General features: G+C 42.7%; 1 protein-coding gene across 2 annotated transcripts in view; it reads left to right on the top strand.

Moving 5' to 3' along the window:
* The first annotated feature begins 5,161 nt into the window (after nt 1-5,161).
* Nucleotides 5,162-19,078, top strand: part of Plekhh2 (pleckstrin homology, MyTH4 and FERM domain containing H2) — a 115,027-nt gene continuing 101,110 nt past the window's right edge. For both annotated transcript variants that reach the window (XM_057782394.1, XM_057782387.1), the window contains exons 1-2: nt 5,162-5,215; nt 14,109-14,238. In XM_057782394.1, the coding sequence (XP_057638377.1) occupies nt 14,116-14,238 (123 nt within the window). In that variant the 5' untranslated portion in view covers nt 5,162-5,215; nt 14,109-14,115. The remainder of the gene's footprint in view (nt 5,216-14,108; nt 14,239-19,078) is intronic.

Below are 19,078 nucleotides of genomic sequence, written 5' to 3'. Positions count from 1 at the left end.
CTCTTCCTTCCTTCAATCCTCCCCCAAGGTCCCCACGCTCCCAATTTACTCAGGAGATCTTGTCTTTTTCTAATTTCTACTTCCCAGGTAGATTAGATCTATGTCTCTCTTAGTGTTCTCATTTTTGTCTAAGTTCTCTGGGATTGTGGTTTACAGGCTGGCTTTCTTTGCTTTATGTTTAAAAACCACCTATGAGTGAGTACATGTGATAATTGTCTTTCTGTGTCTGGGTTACCTCACTCAAAATAATGTTTTCTAGCTCCATCCATTTTCCTGCAGAATTCAAGCTGTCATTATTTTTTTCTGCTAAGTAGTACTCCATTGTGCACCACATTTTCTTTATCCATTCTTCAGTCAAGGGGCATTTAGGTTGTTTACAGGTTCTGGCTATGACAAACAAAGCTGCTATGAACATAGTTAAGCACATGCCCTTGTGGCATAATTGAGCACCCTTTGGATATATACCCAAAAGTGGTATTACTGGGTCTTGAGGAAGATTGTTTTCTAATTTTCTGAGAAATCGTCACACTGACCTCCAAAGGGGTTGTACTTGCTTGCAGTCCCACCAGCAATGCAGGAGTGTTCCCTTTTCCCCACAACCTCTCCAGCATAAGTTGTCATCCGTGTATTTGATCTTGGCCATTCTTACAGGTATAAGATGGAATCTCAGAGTTGTTTTGATTTGCATTTCTCTGATGACTAAGGATGTTGAACATTTACTTAAGTGTCTTTCAGCCATTTTGGATTCCTCTGGTGACAGCTCTCTGTTTAGGTCTGTACTCCAATTTTTTTAAATTGGATTGTGTGTTCTTTTGGTGTTCAATTTCTTAAGTTCTTTGTATATTTTGGAGATCAGCCCTCTGTCTGATGTGGGGTTAGTGATCTAGTTCAGATCTTATACCCTCACTTGTTAACATTTTCTCATGCCTCTTAAAGATCCTGACCATTTTACAGCCATTACACAGCACAGGACAGTGTTCTTACAACATTCCTTCCTAATTGTTAGTCTTTGGGGACACTGTGGTCAATTTCTGCTGTGTTTTTTGTTCCTTTTCTTCTTTCTTAAGCTGGCATGCTATCTATGTAGCACAAAAGCAGAAAGGAAGACTTTTATAGTTGTCGGTTAGATTAAAAACCTCAGCAGTAGAATGGTCGCTTCTGCCAGCTAAGTACTGACCTAATGTGAACATCATCTGTTCACATTTAATACTTAAAATATTATGATAGTGTGTGTGCGTGCACGTGCGCACACGTGCTCACATGCATGTATGTATCCTCAGAGGACGACAACTTTGTGGAGTTGTTTCTTTCATTCTGCCTTTATGTGGGATACAGGCATCAAGCTTAGCTCACTGGAATTGGGCAACAAATACAATCTTGCCAGCCCCACATTGGACAGTTCTATGCCACCGGGGCACAATCTCTTATGTGGGGTTCATATGCAGTATCTTAAAACAAACAAACAAGACCCACAGAACAAACAACAAGGCACCTCCGTAAGTTCTGAACAAACCACTGCGGACGATTTCTCCATGTGATTAAACGCTTTGATAAAACACATGATAAGAAAGCTCCACGCACTTTGCTGGAAATAGTTGATGCTCAGGTTACCTGCTTTTCTCTCCCCTTTGTACTTACTTTCTCTGTGAGATCTTATGAATGCCCATTAAACTCTCATGAGCCCTGAAAGCCCTGAGCTTAGCCTGTTACCCCTTAAGGATGCTGTCCACAGACTTGGTGATAACGGGGTGAAGTTAGAGAGTCTTGTCTCCATGGAAGCCCAAAGGATTGAGAAAGCCATCATGCCACAGGCACTGGGGTATACTGCTATCCCTTAGGAACCATTTGTCTCTCAGAGCTCATGAGCTAGCAGTGTGGTACCCAGTGAGGTAGTGTTGGCATGATGGGACCTTTAAGAGATGGGGTCTGCTGGAAAGGTCATTAGGTCATGGAGGCCCTTCAGTCAGGAGTGAGTGAATTGGTACTGTCTCAAGAGAGGGGACGGTGGTGGCGCATGCCTTTAGTCTTGGTAGTTAGGAGGCAGAGGCAGGTGGATCTCTGAGTTAGAGGCCAGCCTGGTCTACAGAGAGTTCCAGGCCAGCTAGGACTACAAAGAGAAACCCTGCCTCAAATAAACAAAGATCCCTCCAGCGGGACTGCTGCAGGTGGGTCGTGAGAGATGGATATCAAGTATTTTCCTTGGCTGCCTTCAACCTTATCTTTTGAGGCAGTCTTTCACTGAACATGGGGCTCGGTGACTTGGCTAGGCTGGCCAACCAATGAGCTGCAGGAATGTGCCTCGGTGCTCCTGGAGCTTGGGTTATAGATGAGTAACACCCTGACCAGCTTTTTCATGCCTACTAGGGCTCCTAATCCAGGCCCTCCTCTTTGTGTGACAGCTACCTTACCGCTAAGCTGTCTCTCCAGACCCCCCAAAATACCATTGAGATGTAATTCATAGAACACACATCTCAACCATTTAAATGACACATGTCCATGGCTTTTAGTGCAGTCAGAGATGAAGCCATCACACTTTCTAAAGCACCGCCATTGCTCTCCGCTCCCTTCACTTCTGTAGAGCAGTGGCTCTCAACCTTCCTGACGCTGTGACCCTTTAATACAGTTCCTCATGTTGTGGTGACCCAACCATAAAATTATTCCATTACTACTTCATAACTATAATTTTGTGACTGTTATGAACTGTAATGAAATATCTGTCATGCAGGATGTCTGATATCTGATCCTCGTGTGGGTTGTGACTCACAGGTTGGGAACCATTGCCTAGACTAACACACACAACTTTCTCAGACCAAGGTAACCAGTAAAATCTCCTTCCCATCTCTGTGGAGTTACCCAGTCTGAGCATCCCATATTAATATGAATTGTAAAACATTTCATACTTTGTGACTGGATCCTTTCATTCAGTGTATTTTCAAAGGCATATTCAGTGCATAGCTTGATTTATTTTCCCCAAACCCTATCTCTTTCCTCAGTCTCACGTAGCCCAGGCTGGCCTCAGACTCATCATGGAGCTGACAATGATCCTTCTACCTCCAGCTCCCCAAGTGCTGAGATAACAGGCTTCCACTTCTGTTGTAGGAGGCTGCTTCTTTGTTCCCGGCGGCTCAGCCCGGAAATAACCACACAGAAATCATGGTTGGCCCAATAGCTCTAGCTTCTTATTGGCTAACTCTTACATCCTAATTTAACCCATTTCTATTAATCTGTTTATCACCATATGGCTGTTGCCTACCACTGTGTAAAGTTCCTTCCATCATCTGTCTCTGACAGGGAGGGCTATATGGCTTCTCCGACTCTGCCTTCTTCTTCCCAGCATTCAGTTTAGTCGTCCGTGCCCCCCTCACCTAGCTCTCTTCTGCCCTGCTATAGGCTCAAGCCAGCTTTCTTTATTCATTAATGGTAATCACAGCATACACAGGGGAATCCCACATCACATTTCTTTTTAGTGTTGTAGTTGTATAATATTCCATTGTCTCATGTGGGGCTTGGGGGCTTTTGTTTGTTTTTGTTTTGTTTTATACACAGCAAGAAACATGATGCTATTGCACTTTTTTTCCTTCATAGCCAAGCAAATGCAGTTTGCCATGCTTCCAGAAAAGGGTGACTGAGAGTAAATATTGGTTGAGTCTCACAAGGATGGCAGTCATGTTTAGAAAGCTGCTATTTAGGAGTGAATTTATTCACTCAGCTCACTTAGTCCATTTAGTGTTTCTGACTCACAGACGGAAGTGATTCTATTTTGGCATCCTCTATCTTTTCTTGCTGGGTCTCTACTGACTTGCTGTGTTAAATTATGCAAGCTTACTTTAGCTGTTTGTTTAACTCCTGCATGCTCTGTAAAATAAGCCCATCCAGGCTGCTTGTTTGCCAAGGCTGTTTGCAGACAATTTTTCATATGATATGCATCATCAGCTCCCACAGAAGGCAGAAGGAATTTGATGTGTGGGGGTTGTCTGGGATCCAGTCCAAAATCAGTGCTCATCTGGAAGAGATATGGACGCCCGATGCTTTCTTGCTGGTCTTTTATTTGTTTTCACTTAGTGCTTTCCCTCTAAGAAACCTTGCAAATCTTTATCATTTTCGTGTCCCCCCCACATAAGGTTGGCTTTTTCTTTTGTAAAAAGATTGAAATGGGAAAAGTCATCTGATGTTTCTATTAGTTGACTGTATATCAAAGAGTAATTTGTCTGACCTAGTTTTGTGACATGGGGAAGGTCTAAAGTTCAGAATTTGTCCCTCCCTCTCCCCTTACCTCTCCTCCCCTCCTGTCCCCTCTCCTCCCAAGACTGGCCTCTCTATGCCCCAGCTTAGGAGGTGAAATCCAACCAGATGTATCATTTATGTGCTCATGTAATACGCTCTATGGGATATGCTGAGAAGGAAGCAAGAAAGAACACAGATCTTCCGCTTTCAAAAGCTCGCAGGCTGTTACAACAGGGGAAAGTCAGGAAAATGTGCTCATGTCAAGAGCGGCAAACCTGGACGTGCTGAGGGCAAAAACAAGAGCAGAGACTTCTGCTATGCGGGGCGACAGGCACCTTCTGAGAGGACGGACAGACTGTTTAAAGGAGGGACAGGAAACACCATGCCAACGTTCCCAGCTGGAGTCTTCAGAATAGGGATGCGGACCTCAGGCACCCGAGGTGCGAAGAGCAGCTGTGAAAACTAAACTTGTCCAAGTAGGAAGGGGGCTTTGCAGGCGGCACACGGAATCTGCTCTTGACTACGTAAGCATCGGGAAGACAGTAAAAGCCTTTGGCAAATTGCATACTTAAACTACTCTCTTGTTGGAAAAATGAAGGATTGGCAAGGAGAGTTCAGGCCCAGAGACCTGAAGACAAGAAGTGGTACACAGGTACAATCGAGGCAAAGGGAATGGGAAAGAGGTGACTAATGGCTACAACAGGCCTTGGAGTCTAGGTGTGGGGAAGGCAGTGGGAACACCTCTCGGGTTAGACCTTCTTACTCTGAGGGGCACCGGGAGGAGCCACATTTATAAACACCTCCTCCAGTGACGCCAGGTGGTCGGCTCCGGCCTCCGATTAGCTACTCCGGCCGCCAATCTCGGAGGAGGCGGCGCCGTACGGGCCTCTCGGGGCTCCGAGTGTGGCCGGCGCGGGCTGAGAGCCGGGGAGCCGGCCGAGTCGGGTAGCAGGCGAAGCCGGGAGGGACATCGGGCGCCGCCGCCGCAGAGGTAGGCAGGTGGGCAGGGCGGGGAATCTGGTGGCCTCGGGGACTCTGCCTGCGGAGACCGAACTTCGGGGATCCCTCACACCGGGGACCATCCCGTCCTGGGTCGCTGGCGAGGAGGGGGCGGCGGGACCTGCGAAGCGGCTGGGGTGGGGGATGCAACGCAGGATGCCGTGTGACCCGGCTCGGCCGGGGTCCCGAGTAGCCAGCACGAGCCTGCTGGGGGCGGCACTACGTACCCCGGGCTCCTGTGACGTTCTCGTAGAAAAGCCTGGCCCGGGCTTATGGCACCGCGGGGGTCGTCGGGCGGGCGGCTGCAGGGCAGCCCCGCGTCCCCGCGCACCGTGTGTCCCATCGACGATGCGGCAGTTCGGCCTGCGCTTCTGGAGAGCGGGGCAGTGAAGGAACACCAAGACCAAAGTTCTCCAGATTTTCATTTTTTAACACCTTCACTTGTCCGACTGCCCGACGCCAGTATCCTAAGGTGACATACTGAATTTAAGCCCCTCTCCCAGCCCCGAACCCCACGAAAAGTTGAGACATTTTGCTTTGCAAAAACCCTCCTCGTGCCGGGCTACCTGCTGGTCACTGGCTTCTTTGTGAAAGTTCCTGTGTTTGCAAGCCTGGACCTCAGGACTGTGCGTGTGTCCCGGAGGAGTGTGGAGTAAGGAGCAGGCTGTTCTGGGCAGTGCCGCCAACGGGCAGGCGTGGCCCAAGTCGGGATAGGTGGTGGTAAAGTTCTTTAAACAAGGCGTGCTTCAGTCTAGTTAAGAAAGACAGCTTTTCTGCATTGGGGGTGGGGGGTGGGGATGACACAGCTCACTGCTCAAACTGTTTCTAGAAATTATGAGGAGTTTACGAATTCAACCAGATTTCATCTGCGTGAGCTCGGTAGTCTTCCTTCTTCCATCCCCATTTCTCCCCCTCTCTCCCTCTTCTTTTAACGTCCCCCTCCTTTTTTAGGACTTGGAAAAGAAACAGGAAGTCAGCGATTCAGAGAAAAGAGCATTCACTCCACAACTGTAAACAGTTTATTTTGTGTCAGTAAATATTTCCAAAGTCGCTGGAGGTCTTTGGAAGACCTCCACTTTTTCCTGCCCCCTGCAGAGAAGGTAGATCTCCTTAGCATTCAAAACTTAGGACATTTTCAGAGTGGATTATAGTCCCCAAAGCTGCCCACTTCTGTCACCACGGACGAGGAAACTTCAGAATTAGCATTTGTAGCTACTCAAGGCGGTTCCTTTGTATTCCAGATGTCTTCTGCCTAGTCACAGGATTACAGAGTGACAAGGAGATCACGTATCTAGACATCCTGCCATCACAAAACCAATCCTCAGTTTTCGGTTTCTTTTATTATGATAATTATTGGGGACTGAAGATGTCAAATGCATTTTTGATAATCTTAAAGCTTTTCTACGTATAATCACTACAACTAAAGATGCACAGATGTATTCAACTTTTAATTTTTTTATTTAATTTTTGTAGCAAAGTTCTAGGTAAGAGATATGTACCATACTTTTCATAGTTGAGGTTAACAGTTACTTCTCTTATTATTTGAGTTATTGGTGAGATTCCTGGCAAGGATAATAAATAGTTAAATCTGCAACAGTGGTCTTAGTATATACCCATTCTTTCCTTTATTTGTTTGTATGCCAACTTCTTAATTGAGATACAATTCACAAACCATAAAATTGACCTTTTGGAAATGTATATACAGCGCTGGGAATTTGGGTCTATTTGCAAGGTTGTGCGTTTATCCTTATCTAATTCTAGAATATTTTCTTCTCCTCCCCCCGTAAAAATCTCTAGGCCTCTTAATAGTCAGTCTCCATAGCCACCCCCTCGCAGTCCTAGGCAGCCGTTGACCTGCTCTCCTTCCTTTTGGATTTAACTGTTCTGGACATTTCCTAGGCTATGTGACCTGGAGTTTTGGACCATAGGTTAACTTGAAGCAGCTGCGGAACTGTTTGAGTGGTCACCAAGCAGTTGTGACATTTTTGTAGCAGGAGCTCCACATCTGCACGTTCTCATCAATCCTTGTTTGTCCGCGTTCCTTTTCATTTCTGTATTATTTATAATGAACTAATTTGGGCTGAAGTGGAATGTCATCATGATTTTGATTTTTCACTTTTTGATTTTTTTCTTGTAGTTAGCGGTGCTGTGAACTTTTGTGTTTTATTGACCATTGATGTATTTGCTTCGGATAAGTGTCTATTCTTATTGTGTGTATGCACATGTTGCAGAAGCACATGCCCATGTGAGTGTTTTCGAGTGTGTTTACGTGTGTGTGTTTGTTTATTTATACTAGTTAGCTTTCTATTTTTGTGATAATTACCATGACCAAAAACAATTTGGAGAGGAAAGGGTTTATTTCAGAGTACAGTTAATAGTCCATCATCAACATAAATCTGGGCAGGAACTCAAGCAGGGCAGGAACCTGGGGGGCAAGAACTATAGCAGAGACTATAGTGAACGCAGGCCTCCTGGCTTTCTCCTCATGCTGTGCTCAGCCTGCTTTCTTATGCAATTCAGGAACTGTCCAGAGGTGACACAGCTCTGTATGGGCTGGACACACAGGTTTCTGTCAAGCTGACTAAACCATGTCACTATTGAACTGTAACCTCTCCTCTCTTGCTTATGTCAACTGTTAATAAAGACAATGCCCTAAAGACTTACCTACGGGCTGTCTGGATGGAGACATTTGTCCTGATTGACTTTCCAGATAACTCTAGCATCTGTCAACTTGACAACCCCCCCCCCAAAAAAAACCCAAACAAACAAAAAAGCAATTGACACCATATCAACTTGACATAAAACACATCACTTTTGAACCATAACCTTTCCTTTCTTGTTGTCCCCTAGATGCCACGTTAATATTAATATGACAATATAAAACATTCCAACTTTTAAAAGTCCCGCAACCTTTAAAATGTCAACATTTAAAATTCCAAAATCTCTTGCAAATATTCAAAGTCTCTCCAAAACAAATCCGAAGTAATTTAACTGTGGGTACTTGTAAAATAATAATAATAAAAAAGATAACATACTTTCTTACTCCCAGAGGGAAGAACTGGAGCATAGTGACACTCCACTCAAACACCAGAGTCCAGCTGCTAGAGACCTTCTGTCCTCCAAGGGGCTTCAGTAGTCATTCATAGCACAGGAAGCAGGCCTCCTGGCTTGAGGCCAGCTCCACCCCGCAGCTGCTGCTGTTCCTTGGTGGTTGCCCCTGAGTACTGGTATCTTCAATATTCTGTTGCAACGTGAACCGTAGCTTCACCAATAGGCTCTCTTCAGGGACTCTGACCCTGCTGCCTGGTGCCTCATCTCGTCTCCACAAACACTTCCGGCTTCTACTGCAACTGGGGCTGCGCCTTCAACAGCGACTTCTCCTGAACTCTCACAGTGCCAAGGGTCAGCTGCTCGCCATGACCCCTCCAAGCCTTCAAGAACCAGTACCGCCTGGGTGACGTTTTACATGTTACCAAGTTGAGATATGACCTTGGCCTTCTCTGGGCCACAGCTTCAGTGTGTTGCCCTGAGGAAATATTCCCGTAAAGTTTTGGTGTGCTGCTCTCTTAACCACTGATGATTTCTCAGCTTCAGCTAACCATCACTGATTGTCCAAGTAAAGCAAAGGTTTCAATTTAGTGGCTCTGGTATCTTAACCACAACTGATTCTTCAGTCCCAGCTGCCCAGATTCTTAATCCAAAGTATCAAACGACCCCAACGGAGTCTTTAAGGTGCTCTCAGGCTTCCCTGCGGAACTTCACAAGCCTGGCCTCCGTCGGTCTACTGCTCTTGGCATTCTTATCCTCCATGCCCCCAGAACAGGTCCTTGGGCTGTGAGGGCTCAGTAGCTTTTCCAGCCTAAAGTTCCAAACTCCTTCCACAGTTCTTAAAAAACAACATGACCAGATGGGTCGTAGCAATAGTCCATGCTCCGGTACAAATCTAGGGTCTCCTTCTGTTGCTGTGAGAAAAAACCACCGTCAAAAGCAGTTTGGAGAGACAAGGGTTTGTTTTAGCCTGCAGCGCTCAGATCACCCATTCCATCATCGAGAAATCATGGCAGGAACCCAAGGCAGGAGCTTGGAAGGAGGACTGAGGCAAAGGCCATTGAGGAATTCTGCTTCTCGGCTTGCTCCTCATGGCTTGCTCAGCCTGGTTTCTTATACAGTTCAGGACCCCAACCCCATGGCTTGGGCCCACCCTTGTCAATCATCAATCCAGAAAATACCTTAACGGACTTGCCTACAGACAATCTGAAGGAAACATTTTCTCGTTTGAGGGTTGAATCAGATTTTCCTGATTATAAACTCTTTGCCCAGTAAGTCGTCTTCTCAGTCCCTAATTTTGCCTACATTCTAAATTAGATTGTTCTTTATTGTTTTGTTTTCAAGACAAGGTCTCAGTATGTAGCCCTGGCTATCTTTATCTTGGAACTCACTTTGCAGACTAGGCTGGCCTCAAGCTCACAGAGATCCTCCTGCCTCTGCCTCCTGGGTGTGGGACTTCTTTAAGCCTAACAGGTTGTCTTTTTTTTATTAATCGAGTTGCTTGAATCATTTACATATCCCCGACACAAGTCTCTTATCAGATACTTGACTTTCAAATCTTTTCCTGCTCTTTTGTAGGCTTTTACAAGTTCCTCATAATGCCCTAAGAGCAGTGGTTCTCAACCTGTGGGTCATGACCCCTCTGAGGATCACATACCAGACATCCTGCATATAAGATATTTACATTATGATTCATAACGGTAGCAAAATTACAGTTATGAGGAAACAACGAGATAATTTTATGGTGGGGGGGTTAACACACCATGAGGAACTGTATTAATAAAGGGTCATAGCATTAGGAAGGTTGAGAACCACTGCCCTCCAGGCTCTTAATTCTTAAATTTTGATGAGGTTTCATTTATCTGTTTTCTGATTTTTAGAGCTTTGATACATCTTCTGCTAATTTATGTATCTGGGATGAGGGTGGGGAGTAAACTCATTCTACTGAATATGCTTATCTAGTGGTATCACATCATTTGTTGGAGGTACTATTACCTTCCATGTTGAATGGTCTTGGTACTCTTGTTAAAAATGAATTTATTGTCAGCATGAGCTTGTATTTCTGGGCCCAGCTTTATCTGCTGATACCTTTCTTCACTCGTCTTGGGCACCGTGGCTTTGTAGTGAGCTTGAAGGTTGAGTATGTGACGCCTTAAACTTTTCAAGATTGTCTGGTTATCCTTGGTCCCTTAAACTTTCTAGCTGAATTTTAGGATCAACTTACCAATTTCTGGCAAAAAAAAAATCAGTTGGAATATTCACAGTTATTGCATTGCTTACCCATTTGCAAGTTTTGCCATCTGAACAGATTGCAGGCCATGAACCTGCCATTTCTTCACTGATTTAGGCTTGATGTCTTTCCTTGAGTGTGTCTAGTTTTCAAAGTACAAATCCTTGTTTTGTAAATAATGTAAGCTTATTCCTAAGTGTTTTATTCATTGTCTTGCTCTCATGACTATTTTATTTACTTTGGGGTTTTTCTTTGCTGGTGTATAGAACTTGATTTTTGCATATTGACGTTGTTTCTTGAAATCCTACTTACTAGTTCTAATAGACCGCGTGTGAGTGCGTGTGCGCATGCGTGCATTTTTCTTAGAATTTTTCTATGTACATGGTCACATCCTCTGCAAATCGCTTTGATTCCTTTTTAAATCTAGAAACTTGCTATTTAATTTTTGCCTTGGCTACATCTCCTAGTGTAGAGCAGGAGTAGTGAGAACAGGCAGCTTTGTCTCTTGTTGGTTTAGGGGAAGCCTGCCTGTGTGTGTTCCTGGCTGCCAGCTTTCAGAGTCGTCCCTTCCCAAGGGTGAAGGACTTCCTTTCCCTTGCTGATATATTGAATTCCTTTCTTATGAAGAGATGTTAGGTTTTGTCAGACTTGTTTCTGTGTTGTTGTTGAGATGATTTTTCTTTCTTTCTTTTTTTTTTTTTTTTGGTCCTTTATTCGTATGACGCATTACCTTGGCTTATTTTCATTTGTTGGAGAGCATTTATGTACTATTTATGCTATTTTTAAAACTACAGGCTAGGAATGTAAGTTATTGGCAAAGCACTTGACTACCATGTACAGAGTTCAGATCCCAGCAAATCAAGGTGACCAAGACAAATACCTTATACACTGGTACATAAATGTTATTTTAACTATAGAGGAAAACTTACCTGACATGAAAGAGATTATATTGCTTGAGATAGAACAATGTCTCTATTTTTCTGCATAGTTGTTTGAATGGTTTAAGAATTAAGAATGTCAGTAGGCAGTCGTGGTGTTTGCCTTTAATCCCAGTGCTCAGGAGGCAGAGGCAGGTGGATCTCTGTGAGTTCAAGGCAGCCTGATCTACAGCACAAGCTCCAGGACAGCTGGGCTACACAGAGAAACCCTGGCTCTAGAAAACAACAAAAACAAAACAGCAACAACAGAAAGAATTAAGAATGTCTATTTTATTAGTTTTTAAACATTTTAAAAATATTACATCTATTATCTTTCCCTATAGCCCCTCTACAGCTAAAAGATAGGTGAAGTAACAGTAGAATGCTGAAGTTTGTGATCAAGATGAAACATTAAAATAGCAAATGAAGATGTTCACAAAAGTAATATTTAAAAAAAGCAATAACAAAACCCAGAAATAAGTAGGGTCAGGATTCTAAAAAAAATAGGTGAATTCTTGAATGGATAAGGAAAATGTGGTACATTTACACAATAGAGTACTACACAGCAGAAAAAAAAACCTAATGACATCTTGAAATTTGCAGGCAAATGGATGGACCTAGAAAACATCATATTGAGTGAGGTAACCCAGACCCAGAAAGACAAATATCATATGTACTCACTCATAAGTGGATTTTAGACATAAAGCAAAGAAAACCAGCCTACAAATCACAATGCCAGAGAACCTAGACAACAAAGAGGACCCTAAGAGAGACATACATGGATCTAATCTACATGGGAAGTAGAAAAAGACAAGCTCTCCTGAGTAAATTGAGAGCATGAGGACAATGGGAGAGGGTTGAAAGGGAGGGAGAGGTAGGGAGGAGAGCAGAGAAAAATGTAGACCTCAAAAAAATCAATAAAAAAATTAAATTAAAAATGTTCTTCATCAGGCATGTTTTAATATTACAAAAATAAAGAAGATTTATTTTAAAAAAATAAAAAAATTCCTGCCAGCTCTTCAGTGATGTTCCTGCTGCCTATGGCCAGGATATAGGAGTGTCTGAAAGATTTGCAGTGGTTAGGGCGAGTGTAACAAAAAAATTGCTGCCTTCGTAGAACAATTCTTTTCTATTTGTTTGTTCTAATTATGGAGTGATAATTCCAGTATTAAAGGGAAAAGTGTCTTAAGCATAAATCACTTATTTTTGTGTTTAAGGAAAAGTGAGTCTTTAGTAGCTCGCCCGGTTTTTTTTTTTTTTTTTTTTTTTTAAACAACTTTATTTCATGCACATTGGTATAACGATGTCAGATTCTCTTGAACTGGAGCTACAGACAGCTGTGAGCTGCCATGTGGGTGCTGGGAATTGAACCCAGGTCCTCTGGAGGAGCAGTCAGTGCTCTTAACCACTGAGCCATCTCACCAGCCCCCGGTTTTTGTTTGGTGGTCTGTTTTCTTTTGAGATGGTCTAACTATGTAGTCTTGGCTTACCTGGAACCTTGTGTAGCCCAGGAGGGCCTTGAATGTACCCTAATCTTCCTGCCTCAATCTGCTAACTGCTAGGATTATAGAGGAAGCTTCTACCATGCAGTTTTTTAAAAAATTGGCATATGTTTAAGAAATGGGATATATTACAGTAAGTTTTGGGAGGACATTTTGTCTTATTTTTTTCTTTTAGAAAACAAAAGAATACTATTATGCACTTCAACCACTGAATCTTCCGAGTTCTGAGAATTTATCATCTTGTGTTCTCCTCCACTGGGCCCTGGTTCCTTCTGAAAATCCATTCCTAACACCGATTTCATCAATTCATAGAAAAGATCATTCAGAAATACAATTAGGCCAACAGCACATTAACAGACATTTAAAACTATTTTCATGAATCTCAGAGCCAGAAGTGGCCATGCTTCTGAAATCAAGTAGCCCCGTAGACTTGCAAGTCAGACTCCCTAGCCTGGAGCTGCCTTCTCTCCAGGGACGCTTCCCCCTGCTGTTAACCTCTTTCAAAAGGGCAGTTAATATCCTAAAAAACACTGAGTCCAGATTTACTAAGTTGTAGATGACATCAAATTACATCTCTATCTATTTTCTCTTCTTACCGCAAATGAAAATGTGCTTGTCAGACTTCTAATAACTTCACTGGTTAAATTAGCCAGAGGCTTTCTGGCTTGAGAGACTTAGCCTGCACCTAGACGAATCCAAATGGTACCAAGTGATTATTTTAGTGCATATCTTTAGCACAGACATGGTATTTCCATAGGTTATCTTGTCATATTACCAACACATAGTGGTACATCTGCATATTTGAAAGTGTGAATTATGACTTTTAAAGTCCTACCAATTGGGAAGAATTAAAAATACTGTCTGGCTGTGCTATTGTGTAGTTCGAAGTTCTATTGGCAGCAGGATTATTTCATCTATCCCTCATATGTCCATAAAACTTGTGATTGTTAACATCCGCCTTTCTTTTAGCATAGGTAAACTGGGTCAGAAAATTAAGCATCTGGGTGTGACATCCAGCCCTGGCTTCTTGTCTGCCATTAAGTTCTACAAACTCTAGCAAGTGCTGGCCTTATCTTAGAATTTAAAACTTGTCTGTGGATGGCATTCAACTGAATATTGAGTCATTTCTTGTATTGTCTTCAATGCTAATGTGTGTGTCGTTTGACTGTTTGCTTTCTTTCTTTTTAGAAGAGATATGGAAGAGCTTTCTGAATCTGAAGGACCAGTAGATTGGAAAGAACGATGCGTAGCTCTGGAGTCTCAGCTCATGAAATTTCGAGTCCAAGCGAGCAAGATCCGAGAGCTCTTAGCAGAGAAAGTAAGCTCCGCCCCCAGCTTTCGCTACTGTCAGTTGCTGGGCCCTGTTTCAGATATGTAAATAATCTCATTACTCCTGGGAGTCAAACATTTTAAAAAAAATGAATATAGTTAACTTTAATGAAGTATTTGAAGCTACATTTGACATATTCTTTTACCAAATACGGCACAAACAAAACAAAACACTTATTTGTGAGTACTAGTGGAATTTGTAAATATTGCATGTTTGATGAACACAGAATTCATTCATTACAGAGAGAAAGCTGTAATTTATTTGACTTATTAAAGGAATTTAATAACATTTTGGTCTGCTTTCTGTAGAAGGATATAATTTTACTCCAGGTATGGTGCCACTAGCTTGTAAGCCTAGCATTTAGGGAGGAGGCTTATGAGCTTAAGGCTAGCTTGAGCTACATGACAAGACCCTGTCTCAAGAAAGCAAAACAAACAAAAAATAATTTTAAAATAATAATAGAAGAAAACTGTCTACTGATAGTAAAATACATAATATATTTGAAAGTATGCACCTGCTTAGGAATTTCTACTAATTTTATATTCCAAAATTATCATTTGGGCTAGAGTTGAATTTAATATAGTCATAGTCTTCTATTCCTAGTTCTAGTATTATAATTTTTGTCACAGAAATCATCTATATCTATCTATCTATCTATCTATCTATCTATCTATCTATCTATCTATCTATCTATATGTACATCTATATCTATATCACAGTTACCTCTGTAAACAAACATCCCACATCTCTGAATCCTGGGAACTTGGATTCTAGACTTTGCCATCTGATATGATACCCTATTAGTTTCCTTTCTAATGCTATAATGAATACCATGACCAAAAAGCAACTTGGGGAGGAAAGGGTTTATTTGACTTATGTGTCTGGATCACAGTCTATCACTGAAGGAAGTCAGGGCAGGAACTCAAGCTGGAGCCGAGGCAAGAACCATAGAAGAATGCCACACTGGTTTGCGTTCAGCCTCATGTTCAGCTACCTTGCTTATATTTCCCAGGCCTTCCTGCCCAGGATGGCACTGCCTACATTACCTTCGGCTCCCACATTAATCAAAGAGCATGAAAATGCCCCTGCAGACACGCTCACAGGGCAATCTGATGGAGACATTTCATCGATTCAGATTCCCTGTCTCAGACGTGTCTAGGTTGTATCAAGCTGACAAGGACAGATCAACACAGATACCTATGTGCCACGTGTGACTATGGAACATTTCAATTAGGCTAGTTCAAACTGAAGTATATTGCGAATATACAATACACTGTGGGGATCAAAAATTTCATAACAAAAGATAAAACAGTTCAGCAATAAGTATTACATTGAGTGTGTGTACTGGCTGGTTTTGTGTGTCAACTTGACAAGCTAGAGTTATCAGAGAGGAAGGAGCCTAAATTGAGGAAATACCTCCTTGATATCCAGTGGGAAGGCATTTTCTCAATTGGTGATCAGTGGGGGCGGGCCCAGCCTATGGTAGGTGATGCCATCCCTGGGCTGCTGATGCTGGGTTTTATAAAGAAGTTAGAGCTAATGGCCAAGCAATGTTTAAAAAAGAAAGAGAGAGAGAGAGAGAGAGAGAGAGAGAGAGAGAGAGAGAGAGAGAGAAGCAAGCAGGCTGAGTAAGCCAGGGGAGGCAGAGCTAGTAAGCAATTTCCCTCAGTGGCCTCTGCATCAGCTCCTGCCTCCAGGATCTGTGGAGGCGCAAAAATGTGAGCCTACTTCCACAATGACCAAAGGTCAGAGAGTTGGAATTTACCTCTATTCCTTCCATGTTACTGTGTTTCTACTCAAACAAAGGCCCCACCTAGATTTAGACCAGAAAGTTCTGCTTTTGCAAGGATATTGTCAACAGATGTGGCTAATAGCCTTGTATTTCAGGAATAGAGAAGTAGATATGTTTCTACTCCAAAGAAGTCAAGGATCCAACTAAGTTCCAGTTCCTTTGAGGAGATAGCATTGAATTCCACCCAGGGAGTGGTTTGCCTACAGAATGTTTTGGTCTAGAGTATGAAATTGACTTGTTTTGTTCTAGCAATAGAGTGTTTAACAGTGGATGTAGCCCGCGGCCTTCAACTGGTCTGTTCATTTCCTTGTATCATGTTAATGGAGTTTTTTGTCTTACTCCTACCTTTTGGGGCCAGGGGTATTTAAAACAATTGGAGGGGCTGGAGAGATGGCTCAGAGGTTAAGAGCATTGCCTACTTTTCCAAAGGTCCTGAGTTCAAGTCCCAGCAACCACATGGTGGCTCACAACCATCTGTAATGGGGTCTGGTACCCTTTGGCGCACACCTTTAATCCCAGCACTTTGGGAGGCAGAGGCAGGCGGATCTCTGAGTTCGGGACCAGCCTGATCTACAAGAGCTAGTTCCAGGACAGGCTCCAAAACCACAGAGAAACCCTGTCTCGAAAAAAAAAAATCAGTGATTAAAACAATTGGAAATTAAACACTCACGTGATTTCAGTATTCACTGGACACCCTCCTGGTACTGTTCTATATGATTTTCGTTTTATTATTTTTAAGTGTGTCTTCGTATTCTTTACTATATTTCTAAATCTCAATGTCCCTACCCTGGCAAGACATATTTTTGTCAAGGCTGTTTGCTAACAAGGATCCTGCCCTATTTGAGTTTTTATCCTAACTTCCTTCAGTGATGAACATCAATGTGGAAGTGTAAGCCAAATGAGCCATTTCCTCCCCAACTTGCTTTTTGGTTCTGGTGTTTCCTCGAAGCAGCTAAGACAGTGCGTCAAAAGTATTTTGAATATTTAGTTAAATGAATAATATTAATGTTAATTCTTCTTGTTTTTTATTGTGTGTTCTAGAGAATTTAAAATCAACATGTGGTTCTCATATTTCTAGATAATGTTATCTGGACAGATGCATGATTGATATCCCTGGTAAAGGACCAGAAGAATTTACAGGTGTTGTTTTAAACTCTAGTTCACATTCTTTTGGGATAAAAACGGGTACATGTGTCACTTCTCCATAAAAGCCTTGCATCTTTCTTTCCTGTTGGCCAGGAATCCCTTAGAAGTGTCCAGTAAGACATTTTGTTTGAGCCTTTGTATATCTCATTCTTAGCTTCTTTTAGGTGGAGAAAGTAGAGTGACCCAGCTCAGCCTGCATCACAGATGACCCAGGCCAGGCTCTCAGGAATGAGTCCTCAATAGTAAGGTGGTCTATTGCTTAGTTTGAGGATAAGAATTAAAGCTTGAAAAGATTCCAGTTGAATGCCTATAGCTAAGGGAAGCTTAACTCAAAGATAATTGTCATTTATGGGGTGTTATTTTTTCTCGTTTCAATATAAAAATCATGTCTCATGTTGAAAGGTGATTTATCTAATATTTTCTATGACCCCAACCACTGAGACACTGATTTTTATGTAGCTTTATCAGTTATTTTCTTGTGACAACCTGCGTAGACACTTCCCAATTGTTGCCTTTGATTTTTTGATTATTATCTGTATGCTCTTATATTTACTCTTTTTCAGTGAATGAGTATTAAAAGGATCATTAGTTCAAAATTGCTGTGGTTTCTTCTTTTTCTCCTTTCTGTATTCTAATTTACTATTATTATTATTAATTTTGGTCTTTGAACTCTTATTTTTCTAAGTTGCTTTTATTGAGCTATATATTTTTCTCCACTCCCCTCTGTTACTCTTTTTTAAAGATATAAGAAAGATATAAGGGAGGGGGGAGGCTGGTCCCACGAGATACCACTAGGGGTAGCAGTGGGTGACCAGAGGCCTCAGTGGTTTCCCCATGCCTCAGTGAGTCAGTCCCCTGAGGCCTGGATCGGTCACCTTTGTGAGTGGGAGACCACACAGCGGGTGAGAGAAAGAGAGAGTTTGGGTATAGAGTTTATTTAGTGGGTTATGGCGGGGGGCGGGGAGGAAAGGGGAAAGGGGAGAAGGGGGAAGAAGAGAGAGAGGAGGGGGAGAGGGGACAGGAGGGAAAGGGGAGAAGGGGGAAGAAGAGAAAGATGCACAGAGAAAGAGGGAGAGGGGAGGAGAGAGAGAGAGAGAGAGAGAGCACACAGGCACACACGCGGAAGTTACCTCTTCAGGAGAGAGACAGAAGAGAGAGAGCAAGGCTGGAGGAAGCATGAGATCCAAGGGTAGGGGTTGGGAGAGGGTGGGTTTTGTCTTTTAAAGGGACAGGGTACCCAGGTGACAGACCAGGCCAACAGATCATAAGACTCTCCCTTCCTTTCCATCACATTCTACCCTTTCCCATGATCCTCATGCTCCCAATTTACTCAGGAGATCTTGTCTTTTTCTACTTCCCATGTAGATCAGATCCATGTATGTCTCTCTTAGGGTCCTCATTGTCGTCTAGGTTCTCTGGGATTGTGAATTGTAGGCTGGTTTTTCTTTGCTTTATGTCTAAAAACCATTTATGAGTGAATACATATTTGTCTTTCTGGGTCTAGGTTACCTCACTCAATATGATGTTTTCTAGGTCCATCCATAATGCCCGCAAATCTCAAGATGGATTTAGGTCTTTGGAAGAGCTAAGAGATGGAGTCGTTCAGATGTATTTTACATGTTGGGAAATGACTGTGTGTGCCAATTACTCATGGTTTCCTAGTAAATATGCTCAACACTAAAATGAGAGTAACGACTTTCACAGTGTTTTTTGTTACATTCCGTTAAGTATTTTTCTCATGTTTAAAAAATATCTTTGGTGCCGGGTGGTGGTGGTGGCACACGCCTTTAATCCCAGCATTCAGGGAGGCAGAGACAGGTGGATCTCTGTGAATTTGAGGTCAGCATGGTCTACAAAGGAGTTCCAGGACAGCCAGACCTGTTACACAGA

The sequence above is a fragment of the Chionomys nivalis genome, chromosome 1, assembly GCF_950005125.1.
Source record: "Chionomys nivalis chromosome 1, mChiNiv1.1, whole genome shotgun sequence".
Lineage (NCBI taxonomy): Eukaryota > Metazoa > Chordata > Mammalia > Rodentia > Cricetidae > Chionomys > Chionomys nivalis.
Note: the sequence above shows the minus strand (reverse complement) of the source record. Positions and strands in the feature narration are given on the sequence as shown.